The sequence below is a fragment of the Miscanthus floridulus genome, chromosome 18 (assembly GCF_019320115.1).
Source record: "Miscanthus floridulus cultivar M001 chromosome 18, ASM1932011v1, whole genome shotgun sequence".
Classification (NCBI taxonomy): Eukaryota; Viridiplantae; Streptophyta; class Magnoliopsida; order Poales; family Poaceae; genus Miscanthus; species Miscanthus floridulus.
The window spans coordinates 130,468,773-130,494,610 of record NC_089597.1 but is presented as its reverse complement, the minus strand read 5'-3'; the positions used below and the strand labels follow the sequence as shown (position 1 = coordinate 130,494,610).

The 25,838-nt window shown below is 46.2% G+C and overlaps 2 protein-coding genes and 1 pseudogene across 2 annotated transcripts; 1 reads left to right on the top strand and 2 right to left on the bottom strand.

The window, feature by feature from the left end:
• Positions 1-3,081: 3,081 nt before the first annotated feature.
• Positions 3,082-4,511, top strand: LOC136524683 (uncharacterized). Its single transcript, XM_066517955.1, has 2 exons — positions 3,082-3,465; positions 3,552-4,511. The coding sequence occupies exons 1-2, from the start codon at positions 3,082-3,084 to the stop codon at positions 4,509-4,511; spliced, it is 1,344 nt and encodes a 447-aa protein (XP_066374052.1).
• Positions 4,512-5,023: 512 nt separating this feature from the next.
• Positions 5,024-5,947, bottom strand: LOC136524682 (uncharacterized; annotated as a pseudogene).
• Positions 5,948-12,097: 6,150 nt separating this feature from the next.
• On the bottom strand, positions 12,098-13,765 carry LOC136524681 (uncharacterized). The gene has a single exon (XM_066517953.1). The coding sequence runs from the start codon at positions 13,763-13,765 to the stop codon at positions 12,098-12,100; it is 1,668 nt and encodes a 555-aa protein (XP_066374050.1).
• Positions 13,766-25,838: the final 12,073 nt, after the last annotated feature.

The window sequence follows — 25,838 nt, the reverse complement described above, 5'->3', positions numbered from 1 at the left end:
TTGAATAAGATCATTAGAATTTGGCAATGTTCAGAATCTAGCTGTTCAGAAACTATTTGTATGTGTATGTGCTATTCACAAACAATGCATTTAATAATAGTAAATGACTAACTCCGGTTGTGCTTGTAAAACATGCCATTTTGTTTCAAAGTCATTATCAACTTTTCACTATTTTTTTTGAAAACTTTTCAAAGTCATTATCAACTTTTCTATCTGGGTAAGTCCCACCACAAACAGAGTAGGAAGCAGTAGTAAAGTATGTGCATGCATTGCTGAATTTGAATGCTTGATTATCATATATGGGATTTGTTTACTAAAGGAAGTTACTGGGATTTGTACCTGCCTGTAGGGATTTTGCTATGTGTGACTGTGGCTGCTATCATCTACATAGTACAAGTAACTCATCTTCACTGATAGTTTGATACCCATTTGACTTGATAGTTTTAGTTTCTGTATGTTTTTTAGTGCATTCATTCCTTGTGACTGGCTGTTGTCATTTCCTTATCTTTGAGGGACCTTGCTCTATATGACACATGTGCTGCTTTTCTACCAATTTAATACATATAATTTGAGTCCTATTCTGAAAAAAGTGTGAACTCAAGTTCCATTCTGCTGGCTGCAGGGGCTAAGCATATTTACAAGTTGTCATCTAACTTATTCCCCTCTCCCTGACGGATCTGCATGTGTCTTGGACAGGTTATCTCATTGTGCATTACACTTTTACTTAGTAAATCAGTTTCTTCTATTGATGCATACCTTCAGCATTTGTTGATCTTGTCATTCCCCTAAGGATATAACTTGGTATGTTTGATGATTTTGATCTCCAGGTACTGTTGATCTTTATTTTGGACACTAAAACAGCTGAACTAACTCAGGTAAGCAAAGCACAGGGTTGTGTAAACAAAGCCATATGCTACTGCTGTCAAAGATGATAGTTCCAAATATCATTATTGTGTGTGAACTGATCTTCCATTTTCATCCCTAGTGCCCAGCCACTATTTGCTCCAAAAGCACTTAATGCTTACTTGTTTTTTTATATCTTTTGTACCGAAGTACCTCTTATTTTGCAGTTAGTCCAGAGCAGTCGCAATGAGTACCTTAAACTGAAAACAAGGGTGGATAATTTACAGAGGACTCAGAGGCAAGTTGAGTCTACTCTTGAATTCTATCTTCATGAATTTACTGAGTTTTCATAATTCTCATAAGTCAGAACCCTCTGAATTAGCACCGTAGTCTGAATTGCATAGGCATGAATGACTTAGTATGTTATATCTTTCCAATGCTGCTGAACAAAGAAATTTCTCATTTTGTAGACACAGCATATGCTTGATCAGCTCACTGATCTTCAGAGGAGGGTATGCTCTTAACATGATAAAATTTATGAAGATTTTATATCTGTAGATATTTTTTTGGATAATTTCTGCTTAGATATAGGTACTGTTTGAACTACTTAATGATATCGCTAAACCATGTCCAGGAGCAAATGCTGTGTGAAGCAAATAAGTTTGTATACATACTTGTAACATTCACTTAGGTAGAAATCCTCATTAGCTTATATGTTTATATACATACTTGTAACGTTCACTTAGGTAGAAATCCCCAGGACCAACACCTTGTGCTCTTGTGCTTGTGGTCAGATTTGAATTATATATGTTCTGGTCAGATTTGAAAATTATATATATATATATATATATATATATATATATATATATATATATATATATATATATATATATATATATATGTGTGTGTGTGTGTGTGTGTGTGTGTGTGTGTGTGTTCTTGTCGAATTTGAATTATAAATTTGAATTTTTTTGGGCGAAAAAATATACTGTAGGGGTGGTTCTAGACTGAACCGCCCCTACAAATCAATTTTGTAGAGGTGGACCAGCCGCCTCTACAAATCGGCGATTTGTAGCCACGTTTTGGTAGGGGCTGCTGGTCAAACCGCCCCTACAAATGCCCATGAGCCGCCCCTACAAAGCTGTTCTGTAGTAGTGTTGGCTGCTCCAAACGTTACTTGGGCTAATGAGATTCTGATATCTGGTTATGGAGTGTTACATTTTATAGTTTCCATTGCATATGCTTCAGTTTTTTTAAAGATAGCTATGCATAACTGCTACAGGTTTTATAAAGTTCTGTGCAGATAGTAACATAATTATTAAGGGCTTATATATCTTGACTCACTAAGAGATGTTCTAAAACATGTGCTAAAACATTGGTATGGCGGTCCCATTGCATGTACCTATGTTTTGAGATGTTTTCTTTTTGGACTGATATTGCAAAGGAATGGATTTAAAATGCAACTATTCTGACAAAGGTTATACAACCTGAATACATGTCTTCATAAGTCAAGAGAATTCAAAGTAACTATATAGGGTAATGTTCATGATGCATCTCTCTATAATTCATTTTTGGGATAGTGATGTTCGATAATTCTTTATCCATTTGTTGTTTTAGTTTTCCTCCTGATGGACCAAGGTCCATTTGAGAAGTAACACATTTTCATCTTCCCTAAACACTTGAAGCATCGGTGTCGATCTGCGGTCAACAACAATTGAGCAACAACATCCGATGGTCTCAGCCGAGGACTAACAATCTTTACCACACTACAGATGAACCTAATAAGAGGGATTTGTATGCCTGCTTGTGTGTGTCATATAAAGAGCATGTGTGCCATATAAAGAGCTGCAATTAGCACATCATGAACTAAAACCTCAAGACACCGGAAAAAAAAGCTAAAGACGACCGCGTGCATGACCGTGTGCACAACTTACGTACGCGGCGGGGACGACGGACAAAAGAAAGCTAAAGACGACCAATACGTAGCACAATTACCGCCAAGTCAGGTTTTGTCGGTGTGAACACGTCCATGCACTAAAGTCAACACTGCGTTGCCTTTTTGAAAACTGGAGCAAAAGCAGAACCACAGCCACACAGCATCCAGGTGAGGTCAAGCGAAATGGCGTTGGCAATAATGCACACTGTCATAAGGTTATAGAGCCAAGGTAGCAGCTGCATCAGCTTGAAGCCTTGAACCTGAACCGAAAAGGCCCATAGCCGGCGACCTAGCTCGCAGGCATGGCGGCTACCTGGTGGGGAGCATGGAGGTCGAGGTTCTCATCCACCGAGAGCGGCGGTGGCGATTCCGTTCACCAGAGGCCGCCGCAGCTCTACTTGGCCGATTACATCAACAACAACTATGGCATCAGTAGCACCACCACTGCTTCATCAGCTACCTGCACAACCACAGCCAGCAGCGGCAGCGCCTCAGCTCCAGCTGCTCGTGTCCTCCACTCGTTTATGCCCGCTCCCAACACCTCCACGTTGGTCGTGGAAGAAGACGCGGACGAGGAGGTCGGCGGCGAAACGGTCACGGAGCAAGACAAGGCCAAGACACGCGAGCACATGAGGGACCTCATCCATGGATCGGATCCCTTGGACAGGTGGCTCTGGGAGCTGCAGGTCAGCTGGGTTCTCCACCTTGCTCAGCTGGATGCGTCCGCTGGGAGGGCCTTCGTCTCGCGGCGACTCCAGCACACTGCACGCAGAGGGGTGGAGTGGCATCAGCTCACAAATTCCAGGCACTAGCAGACGCCCGTGACGCTCTCGCCGGTGCCATGGAACATGTCCAGCTCTTGGACTCGTGGCTCTGTTCCTCAATCCAGCTGCACGCTGAAGCTACAAAGACAAGCGGCGAGATGAGTAGCCTCTTGCTAGCAAAACTGGACAGGCTGGATGGGGCCATACGGCACACAAGAGACTATGTCAAGACTCAGTTCATGTCCTTGACGGGTGATCGTCACCATGACTCTAGAGCATCAGGACTGGCGGAGGACCTATCACCTGGCATTCACAAGGCCACTAAGTCTGCGCTAAGCTGCATCATTGTGTTGTGGACTAGCTACAAACGATCTGCAGTGGATCCTCCTCCTACCATTCATGAAGCACCAGCATCCGTTCGTGTTCATGGTAAGGACGCCCCCGCAGCAGCAGGCAATGAGAATACCAGTTCTTCTACCAGCTTGATCATGGTGATATTCCGTTCTCTAGAAGAAAAGCTCACCAGAGTGTCAGAGTCATTTCCAGACCAGAGCCTCAGGTTCCTATTCTTGATCAACAACTTCTACTTTGTCTGGCATCAGCTTCGTACAAATCAGCGGCTTGTGGATGTCCCCATGTATGCCTTGGCTCACAAGATCGATGGTTACATAAACAGTTATATTCAAGCATCTTGGACACCTGTGTTGAAGCCCTTACATGATCGTACACCTTGTTGCTTAACAAGATACTCAGCACAACATAATTTCGAGACAAAGTTTGAGAAGACCTACATCAAGCAAAAGCTCTGGAAGGTTCCAGACCCAGAGCTGAGGGAAGAGCTGCGGGCAGCCATCATCAAGAAAGTCATTCCAGCCTTCACAAAATTCATGGAGGATAATGCTGTCAGTGCCTCAAGAGTCACTCCCAAGGAACTGGAAGAGATGTTGGACGAGCTATTTGAAGGATAAATCAGTGCATCAAACCATACTAGTTATCAGAAGTTTATTTAGTTATGCGTGTCTCCTGTAGTCCTGTATGATACTCTAAGGTGTCACTCTCCGTTTTGCTCTGTTCTACTCTGTCTCCTGTATGAACTGTGTTGCATTGGCCTAGGAATGGGAGGAGAAATTTCAATATTTAACCCTCAATTCGAATGCCTCTCAATATTTGACATCCAATTCACAGATCTTTCGAAATTTGACCCCGTGCACGCCAATTCTTTCAATCTAAGGGATTTCTTAGATTTCCTCTCCTTTTCTATTCGCAGGTCAATCTCACATTCCCATCAACGTCGTTCCCGACTTTGATCAATCACTGTGGCGTGTTCTTGGTCTAGTACTTCTAAAACTAGTCTATTCGGAACTACTCTGCTTCAACCCTGCTGATTGACGAGACAGTGCAAATATACAGGCCTAAATGTTTGGTTACTAATTAAATTTTAGCAGTACTCGTTTGCTTATTATACTTGCAGTGCACTGGTTCACCCTTCGAATAGCTCCTGCAGCATCTCGCCACCTCCTGAGGTGTGACTCCTAGGGTGATCCTAGTGTTATCCTCCAAGTACTTTGTAAAGCCTGAAACGACTTTGTCAATGATAGCTTCACGCAGCCTTTTCCGCAGCATAGGTTGTTATTGTCTGAAACTTGGACTCGAACTTTGGCAGCGGTGAGTAGTTTCTCTTGAAGCAATCAAATGTGGGATTGCGAAGACATTTCAACACTGGTGCCCACGACACTTGGAGATAACTCTCTATATACCAGTCGATTTTGCGAGTGAGGTCATGCTGGACCTGGTGCCCTATGAAGCAGGTGTTGTTGATCAAGAATAGAAACCTGAGACTCTGGTCTGGGAATGACTGTGATACTCTGGCAAGCTTTTCTTCCAGAGAAGTGACCATCTTCAGGATGAGCATAATTTGCAGGGAGCAATGCCTTAGCTGACAGCACTTTGATGCAGTTTACGACGGACCGAGTGGTCTTGTGGATATCGGGCGATGGCTGCAGAGTCTGAGAAGTACCCCGAGAACATGAAGAGTCATCATCATCCAAGAATGACATGACAGCAGTCCTGACGTGATCCGTTGTGTCACAGACGGCCTGATCCAGCTTCCCCAGTTCTGCTGACAAGAGGCCTCCCATATTGTCAGTTATCCTTGTGGACTGTACATATTTTTTTTTCGAAAGCATGCTTTAGCACGTGCTTCATTAAGTGGTCGTGGATTGTACATAGGGTGAGGAACGGAACGACATCAGGATCTGTTCTGAGGCTGAGGCGCATCACGCACGTCTAGAAGTGCCCGGAGTTCCCCGGCTGCCCTGGAAACAATATGTTCTTGCTCTTGGCAGCTAGGATCATCATCAACATTCAGAGAAGCAGCGACGATGGCGCCAACAAAGGTTAGCATCTTCCAATCGATGAACCATACAAATTCAGGAGATGCGGGTGGCGCAACAGTTGCTTCCTCCTGACTAAGGAAGTGAGCCTAGCTCAACGGGTTGGGTGAGAAGTGTGGTAATGTATCCAACCACCCAGGTTTAAATCCCGTCCTGAACTGAATTTGGGTGCCTATTTTCTTCTTAATGAAAAACCACCTAGTTCCTCCTAGGTTGGATCTCATTTTTTTTCCTTCCTCCTGACTAGAAAATCCACTAAAGCATGTCCAGATGGACGTGTTGATTTGCTGTAGAGCCAGGATCCAACTCCGGACAAGACGCTGGCGCTGCCGTGAGACGAAGCTCCCCCGCGCAGATGCACCAAGCTCGGCGAGATGGAGAAGCCAGCCGACGTTCAGCTTCGAGAGCCACCTGTCTGGGCAGAGACGTTGCCACTGGCACCGCCACAGAATTCCTCCACCAGGCCCCTCAGGTGCCGGCGCGTCTCCACCAACTCTTCCTTCAATTCCATGGCGTCGAGGTCAAGCCCCTCGCCGGCAATTTCCTCCACGACCAGAGGTCGTTTGCCGGCGGGATCGGATGAGATTGTGGTGTAGGTGGCGGTGGTCGAGAAGGTGGTACCTGAAGCTGTGGTGGTGGTGGTGCCAGCAATTGGCCACAGAGAGCCGCCGCCACCGCTGCCAAGCCCAGTGGATGACACCTTCTTGGACCTCCATGCTCTCTGCCAGACCTCCGCCATCGTGGCTGCTTGAAACCTATCTGTGCCGTGCGCGGATTTGATGATGGATGCACTCGCACCCTGGCCGGAATAGATCAATCTGCACAGCCGTGCGTGCACAAGAAATGATGGTCTCACAAGTCACAACGCGCTGTCGAGGGTTGACCTTGACCTCCACCAAACGTGACAGGAATTGCTGCGCACTGTGCGCATCAATTCCATCTCGCCGAGCTTAGTGCATCTGCGTCTCAGGTTTCTATTCTTGATCAACAACACCTGCTTCATAGGACAGCAGGTCCAGCATGACCTCACTCGCAAAATCGGCTGGTATATAGAGAGTTATCTCCAAGTGTCGTGGGCACCGGTGTTGAAATGTCTTCGCAATCCCACATTTGATTGCTTCAAGAGAAACTACTCACCGCTGCCAAAGTTCGAGTCCAAGTTTCAGACAATGACAACCTATGCTGCGGAAAAGGCTGCGTGAAGCTATCATTGTCTCATTGACAAACTCGTTTCAGGCTTTACAAAGTACTTGGAGGATAACACTAGGATCACCCTAGGAGTCACTCCTCAGGAGGTGGCGGAGATGCTGCAGGAGCTATTCGAAGGGTGAACCAGTGCACTGTAGAAGACAAGTTGCCTGTTACTTCTGTGTTTTTCTTGCATGTTTCATGTTCTGTTTGGGGTTTGGAATAAAATGTTGTTGCTTGGAATTTTTAATCATTTTTGTGACCTCATGAGGTGTCAGTATATACTAGAGATTGAATTTGTAGCCTCCACAGCAGAGGGTTGCGCGAGAGCTGATCCTACTCCTGGACAGCGCACAGGAGCAGCGCCAACTAACTGAAGATGAAGCCAGCTTGCGGAAACGCATGAAAATGCGCTGTCTCGGGCTGTCCTCGCTCGAGCGGACCATGGCCAGACAACGATCTCGCATACGCCAACTCAGCGAAGGCGACGCCAATACCGCATATTTCCACCTGATCGCGAGGGGCAGAAACAGGAGAAACTATATCCCGGCGCTCGTCATCGATGGTCACACGATAGCTGAGCACGCAGCCATGGACCAGGCCATCTACAACCACTTCTGCAGCGTGTTCGGCACAGCGCACGCTGGAGGTACCAAACTCGATTTTCAAGCGCTGGGGATACAGGCCATTCAGCTGAGCGAACAAGCAGCAACCATCACCAACGATGAAGCCTGGGCAGCTATCAAGGCAATGCCGAGTGACCGTGCACCGGGCCCCGACGGGTTCACTGGAATTTTCTACAAGACCGCATGGCCGGTGATCCAGAATGAAGTGATGGAAGCCATAACGACCTTCAGCAATGGGAACGTCAGGTTCTTGGGCAAGCTCAACAGCGCGCTAGTGGTGCTACTGCCAAAGAAGGTGGGCGCCAACTGCCCGGCCGACTTCCGCCCGATAACGATGATCCACAGCTTCGCAAAACTAATCTCCAAGATTCTAGCGCTACGATTAGCACCCAGGCTAAAGGAGATAGTTGACTGCAACCAGAACGCGTTCGTCAGGACGAGATCGATACATGACAATTATAAATATGTCCAGCGGGCCGCCGTTCTGATCAGAAAGAAGAAGATACCCATGCTGCTCCTGAAGCTCCATATCTCGAAGGCTTTCGACACTCTGTCATGGCCATTCCTACTGGAGGTTCTTCAGGCGTGGGGGTTTGGAGAGAGATGGTGTAGGTGGATCGAGTCCTTGCTTAGCACTGCATCATCAAGGATCCTCTTCAACGGACAGAAAGGGTCCCCAATCAGGCATATGAGGGGGGTGCGCCAAGGGGATTCACTGTCTCCTATGCTGTTCATCATCGCAATGGACATCCTGCATCGGCTATTCCAAAAAGCCTCGAACGATGGCACGCTCAAGAGGATGCGGCCATCGGGGATCAAATTCGAATGCAGTTTTTACGCCAATGACGTGATCATGTTTATCAGGCCAACGGTCCAGGAAGCAATGGCAGTCAAGCACATCCTGAGCATATTTGGAACCGCCTCCGGCCTGCACACAAACCTTGCCAAGTGTTCTGTCACTCCCATCTATGGCGGTGAGGAGGCCATGGAAGACATTGTGAACATCTTGGGCTGCCAGGTACAGCCGTTTCCCATCAAATACCTCGGCCTACCACTAAGCACACGGCCAATACCGAAGACAAACTACCAGGCCCTGGTCGAGCAGGTGGCACGGAAAATGCCGCCGTGCCATGGATCACTGATGGCTAGGAGTGGAAGACTGGTATGGATCAAATCGGTTCTTCGCTCCGTTCCCATCTACGCCATGATGGCGGAAAACCTTCCGTCCTGGGCTCGCAAGGAAATTGATGCCATCTGCCGCAAATTCTTCTGGGCTGGATCGGACCAATCCGGGCAAGGGAAGTGCATGGTCGCCTGGGAGGGAAACATGCTGCAGACCAACCGAGATGGGAGGCCTTGGGATCAATGACCTACGGCTCACGGGGTTTGCCCTTCAAACACGGTGGCTCTGGTTACAGAAGACAGACCATGATCGAGCATGGAGCCAGCTGCCAATCAGGACATGTCCACAGGTACAAGCTTTCTTCAAAGCCTCAACTTTCATGGTCGTGGGCAACGGAGACCAAGCCCTGTTCCGGGAGGATCGTTGGATACACGGCGAGTGTGTCATCGACATCGCTCCATGCATCTACCATCTCGTACCCGGAAGAGTTCGTGTCAGGATGGGTCTGTTGAACAGAACTTGGGCGCGATGCATTGAAGGGGGCTTGTCCACCCAGGCCATCATCGACCACCTTCACTTGTGGCACATAATGAACACCGTCCAGCTGAACAACGAGCCTGACAGAACCGTTTGGCGCTGGAACGCAGCCGGGACATACACGGCAAAGTCAGCCTACAAGATGTTGCATGCTGCCTCCTCTCCTCTCTCCGGACACAAATTGATTTGGAGGACCTGGGCACCACTCAAGGTCAAAATCTTCCTCTGGCTGGCTCTCAGACGTAGACACTGGACTGCGGATAGAAGGAGGAGGCATCAGCTTGACGCACGAGAACACTGCTACCTCTGCGACCAGGAGGAAGAGTCCATCGACCACATCGTCGCAACCTGCTCTTACTCCAGGGAGGTGTGGTTTGTCGTGCTGCAGGCTCTGGGCTGCCATCTACCACCAGCAGCACCGACGACACTAGGATGGTGGCGACGCTTGCGGTCTGCGTACAGCGGCGAACGACGGCGGGGACTCGACACCCTATTCGCGCTGGTGTCATGGCAGCTCTAGAAAGAACGGAACGCACGCTGTTTCCGAAACGCGACGGCAAGCATCAGCGACACTATGCAAATCATCAAAGAGGAAGGCGAGCGCTGGATTGAGGCCGGAGCAGAGGGGTTGCGAGCGCTTGCACATGGCTAGCAACGCTGCTGTACCCAGACGCCTTCAGAATGTTACTTGTTTCCAATATGTAGATCCGACATGATTTTTGCAACAATCTTGTAACATAAACTGCTCTCTTCTAATACAAAGATATGCACACTCCTGCGTATTCGAGAAAGAAAAAAAAACAGCAGAGGGGTCAATCTAACAACGAGAAAAAGGTAGCGATTTACATGCACTGGAAGTACAAGGAATCAACGAGCACTGCTAAAATTAAATTAGTAACAAACCTTGTAATCTACATAGCTGGAAATCTGCCTTCAAGAAAGAACTTGGACTGGTTTGCACCCAGGCCAAGGCCAGCATAGAAGGACCCTCAAGAAGTTTGTCAGAGAATCTCCCTTAGTTGTTGCTCTCTTTCTTTTTGAGCTTTTGCAAACTCTGTTTCATGTACATCTCGTACATTTGTACCCTTGTATACACTCCCTTTGTGATAAAAAAAAACTAGAAGTATACCCCGCGCGTTGCTGCGGGAATTGCGGATTAGGGATTGCATGATATGATGGTGTGTTCAACAAAATGCTTACGTGTCTTGCTGACATGGACATTACAGTTGCATTTGCTAGTGAATTTTAAGTGTATGTGACATGGACATTACAGTTATATGTGATAGTGCATTTGACAGTTTGTATGTTGAGATAAATAGCTAGTCGGATTTTTCTTAGTGGATTTTAATGGTATGTGATAGTGCATTGCCTAGTTGGACAGCTTGCATCTTGAGATAAATAGCTAGTGAGGTTTTACTTTATAAGAGTATAAGATAGGTTGGGGAATTCCCGTGCTGAGTCTAAACAATTTAAATTAGTAACCGAACATTTAGACATGTATATTTGCACTGTTTGCCCAAACAGCAATGTTGAAGGAGAGTAGCGACGAATAGACTAGTTTCAGAAGTACTCAAGAGCAAGAACGTGCCAGAGTGGTAGATCAAGTTTCAAGTTGTGAACAGCAAGATTACAGGTTGTAATCAGTAATCAACCTTGGCACCTAGTAGCAGCAAGAGATGAGACTTCTGTTTCAAGGCAAAATTTGCAATAAAACTTATCCCTCACATGACCACAAACATATAGAGCATATAAAGAAATAAGCTGAGGATTTCACCGAGAAGAGAATGCTCATGTTGGGAACAAACAAGCACTGGTTTATGTCCCCGATTTCACACGAGTGGTCGCATTTTCCTGGATTTATTTCAAGTTTTAATATGGTGACTTCTTCAATCTCGAGATCTGTCGGTCCAACTTAGCTCTTCAGAGTTGCTCATAGGGTGAGTATGCTCACCGACCAGGAGGCGGAGATACAGTGCCCCTTGGGGCTTGGGCACGGCGTTGATGGGAATGTGATATTGACCGGCCCACAATCTTTGGGCAAACGTTTTGAATGTGTTGTTTAGAGGAGCTCAGGGCCTGGCTTGGGCCAAGGGCCCAAGTACAACATACACTAATTTGGGCCAGATTAACATGTCAAGCCAACATGTATTTGTTCATTGTTTTGGCTGTGTTATCTATTTCCTTTTTTAGATACTGAAAAATAGCTCCAGCTTCAGGCTTCATAAAAAAGAAGCATCAGTCTACACACAAAAAAAAAATCCCAAGAAAACACACCCTCCTTGCTCTCCTCGTGCAGGTTTCAGTTGCTCCCTCCCATTCCCAGATCCCATGTCAAAATCACTGGTCCGTAGGACTGCAACACGGTTCACACAGGAGATAGAGCAGAGCAGAGCAAAACACGAATAGACGGTTGATATAAAACCAAAATATAAATACCAACGAATAGACGGTTGATAAAACCAAATAAAATGGCGATGGATGGTCTGTTAGAAATCTTTACCGGCCGGTCGTGCATCGGTACTTTAGTATTTGCACTAACTCTGAATAAAAAAAAGTATTTGTACTAACTCACGATCCGACATTATTTTTGGGCTGTTTTTACAATGAAAACAATGAATACATATATATGGAAGCAAAACTAATAACTAAATAAACTTCTGATAACTTGTATGGTTTGGTGCACTAGTTTATCCTTCAAATATCTCGTCCAACATCTCTTCCAGTTCCTTGGGAGTGACTCTTGAGGCACCGACAACATTATCCTCCAAGAATTTTGTGAAGGATGGAATGACTTTCTTGATGATGGCTGCCCGCAGCTCTTCCCTCAGCTCTGGGTCTGGAACCTTCCAGAGCTTTTGCTTGATGTAGGTCTTCTCAAACTTTGTCTCGAAATTATGTTGTGCTGAGTATCTCGTTAAGCAACAAGGTGTACGATCATGTAAGGGCTTCAACACTGGTGTCCAAGATACTTGAATATAACTGTTTATGTAACCATCGATCTTGTGAGCCAAGGCATACATGGGGACATCAACAAGCCGCTGATTTGTACGAAGCTGATGCCAGACAAAGTAGAAGTTGTTGATCAAGAATAGGAACCTGAGGCTCTGGTCTGGAAATGACTCTGACACTCTGCGGAGCTTTTCTTCTAGAGAACGGATCATCACCATGATCAAGCTGGTAGAAGAACTGGTATTCTCATTGCCTGTTGCTGCGGGGGCGTCCTTACCATTTACACGAACTGATGCTGGTGCTTCATGAATGCTAGGAGGAGGATCCACTGCAGATCGTTTGTAGCTTGTCGACAACACAATGATGCAGCTTAGCGCAGACTTAGTGGCCTTGTGAATGCCAGGTGATAGCTCCTCCGCCAGTCCTGATGCTCTAGAGTCATGGTGACGATCACCCGTCAAGGACACGAACTGAGTCTTGACATAGTCTCTTATGTCCCGTATGGCCTCATCCAGCCAGTCCAGTTTTGCTAGCAGGAGGCTACTCATCTCACCGATTGACTTTGTAGCTTCAGCGTGCAGCTGGATTGAGGAACAGAGCCACGAGTCCCAGAGCTGGACATGTTCCAAGGCACCGGCAACGGCAAGAGCGTCGCGGACGTCTGCTAGTGCCTGGAATCTGTGAGCTGATGCCACTCCACCCCTATCACGCCTACTGCCAGAAACAATAATCCGATGGTTGTCGTCGCTGGCACTAGGATCAATGATTTCCAATGCAACAACGACATCAACAAAAGGGAGCCTATGCGAGAAGGTTGCTGCAAAAAATCCTACCAGCTCTGACGTAGGTGGCCAGCAGGTTTGTAGCTGCTGTAGAGCTTCTTCTTCCTCCTCCTGGCTAGGACTAGGACACCATCCAGTGAAGCTAAGGATGGATCTGCTGATGCCGTGCGGAGCTAGGACCCAGCTGCGTGCAGTGTGCTGGAGTCGCCGCGAGACGAAGGCCCTCCCAGTGGACGCATCCAGCTGAGCAAGGTGGAGAACCCAGCTGACCTGCAGCTCCCAGAGCCACCTGTCCAAGGGATCGGATCCATGGATGAGGTCCCTCATGTGCTCGCGTGTCTTGGACTTGTCTTGCTCCGTGACCGTTTCGCCGCCGACCTCCTCGTCCTCGTCTTCTTCCACGACCAACGTGGAGGTGTTGGGAGCGGGCATGAACGAGTGGAGGACACGAGCAGCTAGAGCTGAGGCGCTGCTGCTGCTGGCTGTGGTTGTGCAGGTAGCTGATGAAGCAGTGGTGGTGCTACTAATGCCATAGTTGTTGTTGATGTAATCGGCCAGGTAGTAGGGCTGCGGCGGCCTCTGGTGAACGGAATCGCCACCGCCGCTCTCGGTGGATGAGACCATGGTTTCCTTTTTCGGACGAAATCTCTTGATATTTACGATATATCCTTTTTATCCGTAGGTGCCGATAAGAAAATATCTATTTTTTTTTATAAATTTTGTTTAAATTTACTTAAATTCAAATTAAATTTTATTTGAATTTGGTCCGATATTTCCGATATATCCTATTTATCCTCTTTATCTGTGACCAAGGTTTTCATTTTTCGGAAATTAAAATTTATCGGGGGTCACAGATAAAGAGGATAAACAGGATATATCCGAAATATCGGACCAAATTCAAATAAAATTTAATTTAAATTTAAGTAAATTTAAATAAATTTAAACAAAATTTGTAAAAAAAAGATAGATATTTTCTTATCGGCACTTACGGATAAAAAGAACATATCGGAAATATCAGGAGATTTCGGCCGAAAAAGAAAACCATGTTTGTGACCCTCGATAAATTTTAATTTCTGAAAATGAAAACCTTGGATGAGACCCTCGACCTCCATGCTCCCCGCCAGGTAGCCGGCTATGGGCCTTTTCGCTGCAGGTTCAAGGCTCCAAGCTGATGCAGCTGCTACCTACTGCAGCTCTATAACCTTATGACAGTGTGCATTATTGCCAACGCCATTTCGCTACGTTCTTGACCTGACCTCACCCGGATGCTGTGTGGCTGTGGTTCTTCTGCCCCCATCTTCAAAACGGCGACGCAGTGACTTTAGTGTGTACGTGTTCCTTTTCTCCGGTGCGATTTGCGAACCCAGCTCCTCCCGTCCTTTGTCGCCATACCCCTTCCCCTTCGATTCTGAATGATCGTAGGCTGATGGGAATTCCGCTTGACCGGTCCACAATCTGTGGGCAAATGATTGAATGGGCTGTTTAGAGGAGTTCAAGGCCTGGCATGGCCCAAGGGACCAAATACAACCATACACCAATATGGGCCAGATTAACGTGCCAAGCCGAGATGTATGTTTTGTTTTGTTTTGTTTTGGCTGCGTCATCTATTTCTGTCCTTGCTGTCGTTATATGTGCAGGTTTCAGCTGCTCCCTCCCATTCCCAGGCCAAAATCACTGGTCTGCAAGACTACAACACGGTTCATACAGCGAAACAGAGTAGAACAGAGCAAAACAGAGTATCACTTCTTCAGATTTTTATTTTTTTAAAAAAAATTACAAAATTTTTGTAATATTTTATCGTACTATAATATTGTTTTTATTAAAAATTACAAAATTAGATGGCAAAATACCTAAATTGCATAAATAGAACTTTGATGACACTCCCACTTAGGAGGATAAATGGGGTTCTACCGTTCCCCCCAAAAAATGGGGTTCTACTAAAAATGGTCTTTTTCACGGTACTGTCAATGTACAAACATATTATGAATCACAATTTGATGCCTCCAAATGAATTCATGGGAAAACTTAACTAAAATTTTTATCTAGTTCTTAATTAAATGTGCTATTTTAATCAAGGACAATTTAAACAAAAGACATTGAAAAGGTAGTAGTGAAAATTGTTGTTTTGATAATAAGAAGAAAATTGTAGTGAAAAAGTTAGTAGGAATTTTTTTTAGAAGAAGACGCTGATATTATTTTGGCTATGCCGGTGGATGAAGGAAGAGACCGCAGTGCATACCAAGTCTATCCTGCGGATGGTATCTTCGATGCTGTGGGGGCGCCGTGCTCGCGTCCGGCCGCATGGAGCGCAACAGGGTCGCCGGCGGCGGCTGCGGCGACCTGGGGGCGGCTCCCTCGTCCGGATCTGGTGGCCCTAGGGCCGGATCTGTGGGTGCGGCGGCAGGGCGCGCGTGGGAGGACACTGGGCGACAAACACCACGGCGCGGTGGCTACGAGGTTGGCGGCCATGTGGGCATGCTCCTTTGCCGGATCCGACGGTTCTACAGCTCGATCTGGCGGAGCCCGTGGTGGACGGCCCTCTCAAGCCGCGTCTGGGCTGGCTCTGGTCGGGCCCATGGGGTCTGCGGCAGCTCCGGCCCAGGGCACCTGGAACGGCGCCGGAGGTCCCCGCCCAGATCTACCCCCTCCAGGCGTCTTGTGCCGGCGCGGGTCAGTGGTGGTGCTCTCTGGCCTCCACCGGTGTCGGGGGCGGCGGCCCGGTCCGCGGCACCCTTCGGGCCTAGTGGGGCAAGGAACGGATGTGGTGGTGGTGGTCGGCCTTGGCCTTCTTGGTCGGGGCCGGCGCTCCCCTGCTGGATCCGGCGTGCTGATGGTGGAAGTTCGTAATGGGGGCTGCTGGAGGCTCTGCGCGGCGGTGTTTGATGTTGGGGCTGCTTGGCAGGGGTTGGGACGGTGGTGGGTTCGGCGACTGTGGGCTTCTTCTGATTCCAACCCTCTTCTCCCAGCCACCTGCCTTCCCTTGCTCGGGCTGGTTCCTAGGGTCAGGCTACCTCCGTGCGACTCCGACGGCGGCGGGTGTGGAGGAGGCATGAGGTGAGGGTGAAAGCTTGGACGACGTCGTCTGCGGACATCGTGCCCTCCTTGGAGGCGTCTGTTACTACCTCTCCTCCTACCACGTTGGATTTCGCAGGTGAAAACCTTCCCTTGTCGGGCTAGCTTGTCGACGCAATTGGCGTTGTTTCCTTCTTGAAGGCTTTGCTAGGCGATCCAGCATCCGCTGTGGACCTCTTGCCGTCTGTCATGGCACTTCCCCTGCGGCGATGGTGCTCGGTCCTCCGAGTTGTCTTCTCTAGTTGAGGTGTCTTAGTTGGGTTTTTTCCTTCTTCGGCCAAGTTATTTTAGTTGGGTAGAATTCAACCAAGCTGCAAGTGGTGGCATGAGTTGTGATAGTTGTTCCAAAGTTGTATAGGATGAGTAGGGCACTCTCCTCAGTTGTATGGTTTTTCTGGCTTAGTTTCCATAAAAAAACTGAACTGGTACTTGCCTTTTTTCTTTCTTCGTCTAATAGAAATCGCGGCAAAGCTTTTGTGGTCCTTTCTTAAAAAAAAGATATCATCCGCAGGAGAGACCAGACGAGCGCACAAGGAGGAAGCCGGCTGAACATATATCCTACATGGGACAGAATTTGGAAGCTCAAAGGCCCGAACAAAATCAAACATTTCCTCTGGCGCTTTATGCATAACAGCCATCCCCTAAGGTGCAATTTATTTTTTTTAAGAAAAAACTACGGAGGGGAGAGATTCCCTGTCTGGAAATATATTGAACCTCAGCAAAGAGGTTTTTGGTACAGGATTACATCAGGGATCCCCTAATTTGCAATTTAGCAAGGAAAGGGATGAGAATTGACAGTATTTGCCCTGTCTGAAAGATTAAATGAGGATGGGGGGCATCTTTTCTTCAAGTGTAAACTGGCCGAGAGAGAGTCTGGCAGGCTCTAAAGCTGGAGCGGGAGAGAGCAGCTTTGGCGCGCTTACAAAGTGCAAGGGATGGGATTGAAGCGATCTGGAAGGAAAGGGGAGAGCGCCGGTTACTGACGATAATCACCATTTGATTTCTTTGGGCAGAAATAAATGCTATACGGCAAGAAGGACTCTGAGTTGTATTTAGCAGTATAGAGTAGAGTTTGTGTTGGACTCTGTAACCCGGTCTCCTCATAAATATGATAGGAGAGCTGCTGTTGTAACCATGACGACATAGCAACATGTTTGCAGGAGGGCAGCGGCACGTTGTCGGGACCCTGAAGCGACCGGTGTTCCTGGTATTGGGGAGGAGCACCCATAATCGTGCACCGGGGATTAGGCTTTGGCTGAACCTCGTTAACAAATATCGTGCCTCTGGTGTCGTCTGTGATCTTGCATGTTTGTCTCAGTAGATTCAGTCGACGCTTCTGCGGGTGGAGATCAGCATACAGCTCGTCGCTGTGTGGGAGCTAATTTCTAACAGGAGGTTTAGTGGATGAGCTGAAATCTTTAACGTCTCTAAATTTCTTAAGTTTTAATTGTGTGTTTAAGGCTAGAACTTGTAATAGGATCGCTCATGAGTTGACCAGGTTGGGTGTAACCTGTGTTGAAGGAGAGGATCACATCTCTATCATCTCTGTCTCTATCTCTACCCCTATATAATGCACCAATTAAAATTATTCTACATCCACCCAACAATTACCTCTCTACAGTCATGATCTCAGCTAAATCCACACCAAAATATACACCCAGAAATATACCACTATAAAAACATGCGTACCCGATTAACTCTCCCTCCTTCTCTCTCTGTGCTCAACCATATCCAATGGCCATCCTTTAACGGACGTGCATTGTCGCGCGGTCGCCCCCCCCCCCCCCCCCCGCCCCCAAAACCCCGCGCTCACGCCTAGGAGGCCACGACCACGGTTCGATTCCTCCTGCAAGTAGGTTGTATTTTTCCCCTGAAAAAACAAATGAAACATCATCGGCTCCTCCCATCCATGACTCGCGGCTAGGGTTCCCCGCCGCCGGTGCCGCCCTGTGGCCGGCCGCGGCCCGTCGGCGCTTCTCCGAGGCCGGCCACTGCAGGCCCCGGGCCGGCCGCCCATCGCCTGGCCGCCAAACAAGCCTGACAGGGCCACACCCACCGCCGCCTCCGGAAGGTGTGGTCCTAGCTACGGCTGTCCGCGCGCGTGGGGAGCTGGGGCGCCGTCGTGCTCACGGGCGACCAGAAGCTCCAACCGGTCAAGGTCATCGAGCGCCGCAAGGGCTCCACTTCCTCTTCCCCGCCGACTACTAGTACTACGTCCACTACACCAGCGTGCGGTGCCGGATTCGCATCCACAACGGGCAAGCGGTGTGAGCCCTCGCTGAGCGTCGAGCGAGCAAGATGTGCTTGGCAGTGGTGTGCGGCCCTGTGTGGGTGAGGTGAGTTCGCCAGAGCAGTAGTCTCTTTTCCCCTCCCCTCTAGTTTTTTAATTCAGATTCAGCTGAGCAAATATATGGCTGGTGCTAATAGGCGATCTTCATAGTGCAGCAGGCTTCTCCGATCCCTAACAAGTCGGCAGCAGTGGATCCTAACCACCAGGAGCATCTCCATATACTTGAAGGGCTTCCTTTGGAAGCAGACATATGATCTCTGAAGTAAACTGCAATGGTCTCTGAAGTAAATTATGAAACAAATATGCTTTTTACTGAAACAAAAATTTCTCGATTATTTTTTTGTTAAAAAACTCTACTGTAAAAAATATGTTCTTTTTACTTATGTATTCTGCATGTTCTTTAAACTTAAGTCCTTTTGCTACTAGATACATTAGAATATTTTATTGGCCTTGCTAAAAGATGTTTGTTCATGTAGTTCATACTTTGATAGTCATTTATTTTTATGATACCGATTTGGTGTAGCTGCACAAAGAATATATTTGTTCCTGCAGTATATAGTCATCTTGTATGCTTGTTTATTCTGTTAGATGGGCTTGCCTGACCAAAGAATATAATATTTTTTTCTAGATAATTTGGTAATGCAGCTATCTACTATATAAATTGTGCAATTCTTCTGTATCGCATGGTGTCCCTGAATAATTGCAAATCTATATTTTTATCAGCCAGTGGTGTCCATGGAAAGTATTAGTTGCATTAGTCTTCTTTTTTCCTGTCGAAATACTTGCCCCTGTGCCGACCCCATTGAAGCCTTTGATGATCTCGCTGATTATTAGGAGCGCCATTGTTTTGGGCATGATTGTGGTATACTGGAATAGCAGTAGTGTAACATCTTAAAATTTGCATTCTTTTAAAATTAGTAAATATGATTTATTTAAGCAAATATGTGTGCATTAAAAGATAGGGAAATAATAAATTTTGTGGAATTAAAATTTAAAAATAAGGTTAGAAACCTTTTTGATGCATACATGCTGCTGCATATCATTTTGTGAATGTTAGGAATTTATTAAATATTTTAAAAAGAATTGAAATTTGAATTTAAAAAGGGATTTGGAAAATAGTAGAAAAAGAAAAGAAAAGAATCATTTTTCCCTCTCCCTTCTTGAACTTTGGCCTGGCCCACAGGCCTTCACTCCTTCACCCGCAGCCCAGTTCTCCCTCGGCCCAGCTCGCCTCCCCGCCCCGCTCGGCCCAGCGCCCGCAGCCCAGCCGCGCGCTGCGCGGCCCAGCACCGCGCCAACCGCCAGCCCAGCCGCGCGCCCCGGCCGCTCGGCCCAGCAAGACCCGCCGGCCCAACTACGCGCCAGCAACCGTCACGCCTCCCCCGTGCTCAGCAGCTGCCAGCCCGGCCCCACCTGTCGGCGCCATCCTCCACCTCCCGCACCCCCGCGGAACCACCGCTGCCGCAACCGCTGCGCCCACGTCCCGCGTCGCCCGCGCCCCGACCTCTACAAAACGAAGCCGACCCCCCCCCCCCCGTGCGCACCCCTGCTGCCTCCCCGCCTCTTCTTTGCATTCGCCGAGCGCAGCAGAGGCCACAACAGCCGCAGCCGAAGGTCGCCGGGATCCGCCATCGCCAAGCTCGGAACCTCCGCGCGAACAGTCGTCTCTGAGCCGCCCCCGTCTCCATTTCTCCCTTGGTGAGCTTCGCCTTGTTCCCCTATCTCTCTCGGTGCCTTTAATTTGACGAACCGTGGCCTCTAGGGCCTTAGCCGCGTGCGCCCGTGTGCTCTCGCCGCTGGCCATGGCCGCCACCTCACCAGCCACGTCCTCCGGCCTCCGCATAGGCCTGGACGAGATCCCCTGTTTCCCCTCTAACCCCCGGTGCCCTCGGTTGGGAAAACCGTGGACCATAGGCTAGTAACCGAGCTCGCCAACATGTTTCTCGTCGCCGGCAATGGAGCGCCGCCGCGGCTGCTACTGTGCCTGGCCGGAATCCTTCTCTCTCCCTCCCATCTCTAATCGGAGCCATTCGTTTCTAATCCAACGGCCGAGATCTTCCGATACCCCTTCGTGTGGCTGGTTTGCAAAAGAGACCCTGGACTTTTCTAAGTCCTAACCCGCGGTCCAAGGCGTAGTTCCCCGAATGTGCATTTTCGTTTGCAAAACGTAAACTTCACGGCTTAAGTCAAAAATACGTTTTCAGTATTTACAGAAATGCCATTTGAACTGTTTCGCTTATAAAATTGTCGTTTTAGCTCCGAATTGATCCATTCAAATCACGTTAGCTTCGTAATTTCATAAGCTACATGTTGGAACTACTGTTAGTCAAGTTTGGAACTTTTTAATTTCATGATTAGATTTAATTAAATATATGGCTATAGAAAAACCCGTTTAAATCATAACTTTCGCATTTTAGCTCCGTTTATCGTAAACTTCGCGTTGACGTGATCGTAGCGAGACGTAGATTATTTTTACAAACATTTTATCTTGTTTTCAATACTGTTGGTGTATTGTTCTAATAATAGGAATGTTTGCTTTGCATGAATGCTTTTGGAATGTTATATGTTGCCGTGTTGGTCGCGTTCAGACGGTGAGGAAAACGTTGGAGACCAAGAATTCTTCAACGACCAGCAGGACCAGCACGAGTTTGTGAACCAAGGCAAGCATAGCATGGGCCTACCTTGATGTCCTATTTCACTTTAATCAATTACTCATTTGCATGTGTCTAATTTTGATACCCGTAAGGACAACCTAGTGATTGTTTGTCCTGTGCCTTGTCTCCTATGGGTTAAATGCATATGGGTAGATTGCTAGTGCTCTAACTGAACTTGATATACATGATGATGAATGATACTATGGAACTAAGAGTTTAACATAATTTATAACAACTGTTCCATAGGGCGAAGGTGCAAATGACCTTTGTTTATGTTGCTCCCAGCTCTCCATAAGGACTTATTTGTCGGCAAAAGCTAGGACTGACAGTGCAACCGGGAGAGTCATATGGCTCTGACTTTAGCTCAGTAATAGGATCTTTTCTAGCTAGTTAGAGGTTACCTTTTTGGCGCAAATGGGGCTTACCACGTTGGGTATAGGGCTGCCTCTGTTCCTATGAGTATAGCCGCGATGGATATGTGCCATAGGAAAGGGGGGTTCCTACATCTGCCTGCCAAGGAAACCTAGCGGCCCTAACTTGTTAGAGAAACCTATGAAATGGCTTCATAGTGTACCCTGCCTACTCACCTTGGTAGTGACATGGGAGTAATTAACCCGGGCATATGGGGATCACGACTCATGGTGAATGTGCACCACCTCTGCAGAGGGTAACAAACTGTTATAACAGCCATGCTCACGGTCACGAGCGGCCCGGAAAACTCACAGAATAATTGGATACTTGTTGATGATCATTTATGATGGTATATGATGGATATATGATACACGTGACTCTGATAATTGTTCATATGGGTTTAAAAGGGAGCTTAAGCATAACATGATAATACATGTGAATAAAAGCTTGACTTACTAAAAATGCTAACTGCAGTAAACCAGTGTCAACCTTTTGAGCCTCATAACCTCATGTTAGCTTGTTAAGTACGGGATGTACTTACACTTGTTTATTTTCTTGATTTGGATAAAAAATCCGGATGGGTAATAGATGACAACGGGTATGAAGATTTCCCAGAGGATTTTTAGGCTTGTGGTCAACCAGTTGACCTTCCCTGTGATGAAGCCCCCGAGAGTTTATTATCTTAATATTTCCGCTGTGTGATGTAAGACTAAGTTGTATTATGGATCTGATGTAAGAGACACCGTGATGATACTTTATATGATTTGTCGACTTGTGTGTGTGACTGTTTCCTGGGCACACATGAGTATTGTGCATTCAATTTTATCCTTAAAATTGGGTGTGACAAGTAGACAATTAACAAAAAGCTAACACTTTAGAATTATTTTAGGCATAGATGGACTGTGAGATATGAGGCGCATCTGTGGTACAACAGTTGCAGAAAGGAAGGACAAATTTGCAAGGGTCGTCAAGGTTGTTATTTTAAATATGTATATTTTTTATATAAATTTAATCTTTCCACAAACTTGCAATGATTTGCTGGATTGAAATCAATTCTTGAATCTACAGTCTATTTAGATACGCAATTTCACTTGATAGGATCCAACTACTTAATTTAGTTTGTTTCTTTTTCCCCTATATAAACATCCTTTTTTATCTCTACTTGGGCACCTTCAGTAAGTAGCAGAGATGTCAAGCACTTCCATTCTATATGTCACTACATTCTTGTCCACTTGTTCACAACATAAATATAGATCCAGTTATTATAAAAAAAGATCCATTTAATTTGGCCAAAATCACCTTGTGCAAGGCTGTTGTGTTGACCTTTGTTAAGTTGCTGTATGTTTGGTGCATAACTCATTTGTGCTTTATTGGACCCTTTCAGGTTCAGAAACAAGTGTGTGATAACTTTAATCCTAGCTTTTACCCTAGATTCAAAAAGTGGTGCGATGACTATTTTTATATCAAGCTTAGTTTGTCCAGCTGTTTGTTTGATGCTACTGATTCTTGTTATCTTTTTATTTTCCATTTTTTATAGGTCTCACTGATACATGGCTATGATCAAGAAACACTTCTTCGCTTTGCCACATGTGTCATACCATCTCTTGTAATCTTGTTGGTTAAAGGGGATCTTGATATAAATTATTCACTTTAGTGCATGGTAATCATCGAAGGGCGGGCCTGGTGCAAGCGGTAGAGTCTTACCGCTTGTGGCCGGAAGGTCCCGGGTTCGAGTCACGGTCTTCTCGCATTGCACAGGCGAGGGTAAGGCTTGCCACTAACATCCTTTCCCAGACTCCGCACAGAGCGGGAGCTCTCTGCACTGGATACGCCCTTTAGTGCTTGGTAATCATCACTTGTAACTGCTGATCGGAGTTGTGACCGCTGAGTTACCTTTCTTTCTTTCTTTTATCTCTGCAGAAGTGGTCGTTGAGGTGGTGGTAGTAGGGATGATGGAGGGGGGTGCCACCGCCGTGGTGGTGGCCGTGGACATGGGTGGTGCCGTCGGCCCCTTGCGACTCGCCTCCTCCAATCCAGCCGAGCCAGCAGTTCATCGGTTTGCTTAAGGTCCAGGTAGGACAGTATGCTGTGACTATATTTCTTCACCGGTTTGCAGATGCACGCGCCGTGGCTTGAGAATGTGCTGTGCAATTCTGTTAAATTACCCCCTTGCCGCCTTGTGTTTGCAGAACAACGGGTTCAGACTTCTTGGGTGTGAGCGATATGACTGGCCCAAGTCAATGCCCATCCCTGCCACAATTTATGACCAGCGTTAGGAGTAATCACTTGAATGGCCCTGGTACTCCTCTTATCAAAAGCATAGATGTTGTCATGTTGATCAAATTGTTATTCCAGAGGTAGTCTATACTTTTGATAGTCTTTTCTTGATTTTGGAAAAGAACAGGATGTCACTATCACAATTATGTCACAACTACATTCAACTCTATTTCAAACCTGATATGCCATAGCGCAGGATGGACGTAGAACTGAACATTAGCCTTTGTTGAGAAATAGAGGAAATAGTCAAGAAGTGAATGGGAAACACTTATACTTAGATTGCTTTACTAACTTTTTGTATTTCTGGATTTGATGCCTTCAGAATGATGAGAAACTACTTTTTTTTTGGTTAATTGTTACTCCCTTCAATCCTTCCTTGCATTTTGAGCATTGCTGATAGTTTGTGAAATTCCTCTGTATGACAGGGGAACACACCTTGCAGAGCATTGCAGGGCTGAATAACCCAAAGGTATCAAATTTTGTCTTATGGATTCTTGCAGAACTTGCTGTTGTTGCATGTGACATTACTAAAGGTATTGAAAATACATTTCAGTTGCTTGTTCAGTCAATCTTTTGCAGTTGATATTGACGTAATTGCAAAAATTTCTATGCTTGCAATATTCAGGTGGGAGAGCTGAAACCTAGGAAGTCGATCTATGATTGAATTCTTAGATAAGCAAAAGAGTTTGGAATCACCACTAACGTAAAGGTGGGAGAACTAAGGCCTTGTAGCACTTGACTTTGCCCTCTTGCATTCAGCCCACCTCAAATAGCAAAAGAAATAAGTTGGCCACATTCCTTGATCATGGTCTGACCTTGTTGCCTTCTAAATATATTTTTCCCCATGCAATAGTTAAAAATTTAGTATATTAATAAAAACACATTTTCTACATATTAAATTATAACAAGAGAACCTTGAAGGAAAATAATGAACCTGCACCTAAGAGAACATTGTTTTGCTATTGGATTGAACTCTAATTACCCAAAGCTGTTTCAAATTACATATTGGAATCGACTGTAGTGCTAGATAGAGGCCAAAAACTGTTTTAAAGTACAAAAACTAATTTTATTTTTGTTAACTCACCGGATTATGCTTTCCATAATTTGTTTTTGCAGCAGGTCTTCCGCCAGATCATGTTCTAAATTTCAGTCCCGAACCTGAGCTGTTATATTGTTTGCAATTCTTCAGGCGGCATGTACTGCTGTACTGACATATTAGCCTTTCTACTTCAGCTTTACTTTCAATTACTAATATTTGATATCTCTTAAAATTTCAGCGCTCTGCAGTAAGGAAACGGAAAGAGAATGAGTAGATGAGTTGGTAGAATCACTGAAAGTTGTGCTAAAAAAAGAACCACAACAAGGATACATTTTTTTAGAGTAATACAAGCCGTCCAGGAAATGAACTAAGTACTTGATATATTGTGTAGTTGCAGCAAATAAGTATGTTGACACTTCTCTTTTTAGTTGTATTTTGAGCTTGAAGACAATGGTGGATTTAGCCTTGCTTTAAAGGTATGCATGTGTGTAGCCAGCTTATCATTTTTGTTAATCCAAAAGAAAATAAAAGAGAAGAAAATATGATGCCAAACATGTGAAAAGAAATATTTTCTTACCAAATTTAGATCTTGTCAATTGGCAAACGAATTTCTTGTTGATTAGCAAACATATTTTCTTACAAATGCTTTAGTTATTTGATTTGTCCGTAGCGTTAGCATGGACATTTTTTTATATATCCACGAGTCACGTTGTGCATGTCCACTACAATTGTTTAATGTGTTACCTAGATGTTGTAGCATTAGCACGGGCAATATAATAATGCTCCGCCGCTCCAGACAGTGTCTTTGTAATTGTCGCTGATGATTTGTCATCACCCAGGTAAATAAAATAAAAACATTGGGGCTGTGTTGAACGCGTCTTGCAAGTTGCTGCCTCCGATCCCAGCGGCCTCTTCGTCAGTTGCTAGGGGATCGGAGCTAGCTTAAGCTTTATC

Coding starts and splice junctions, on each gene's coding strand:
- LOC136524683 (XM_066517955.1), top strand. CDS start 3,082: ATGGCGGCTACCTGGTGGGGAGCATGGAGGTCGAGGTTCTCATCCACC. Junction 3,466..3,551: donor GGTGGCTCTGGGAGCTGCAG/GTCAGCTGGGTT, acceptor CACTGCACGCAG/AGGGGTGGAGTGGCATCAGC.
- LOC136524681 (XM_066517953.1), bottom strand. CDS start 13,765: ATGGTCTCATCCACCGAGAGCGGCGGTGGCGATTCCGTTCACCAGAGG.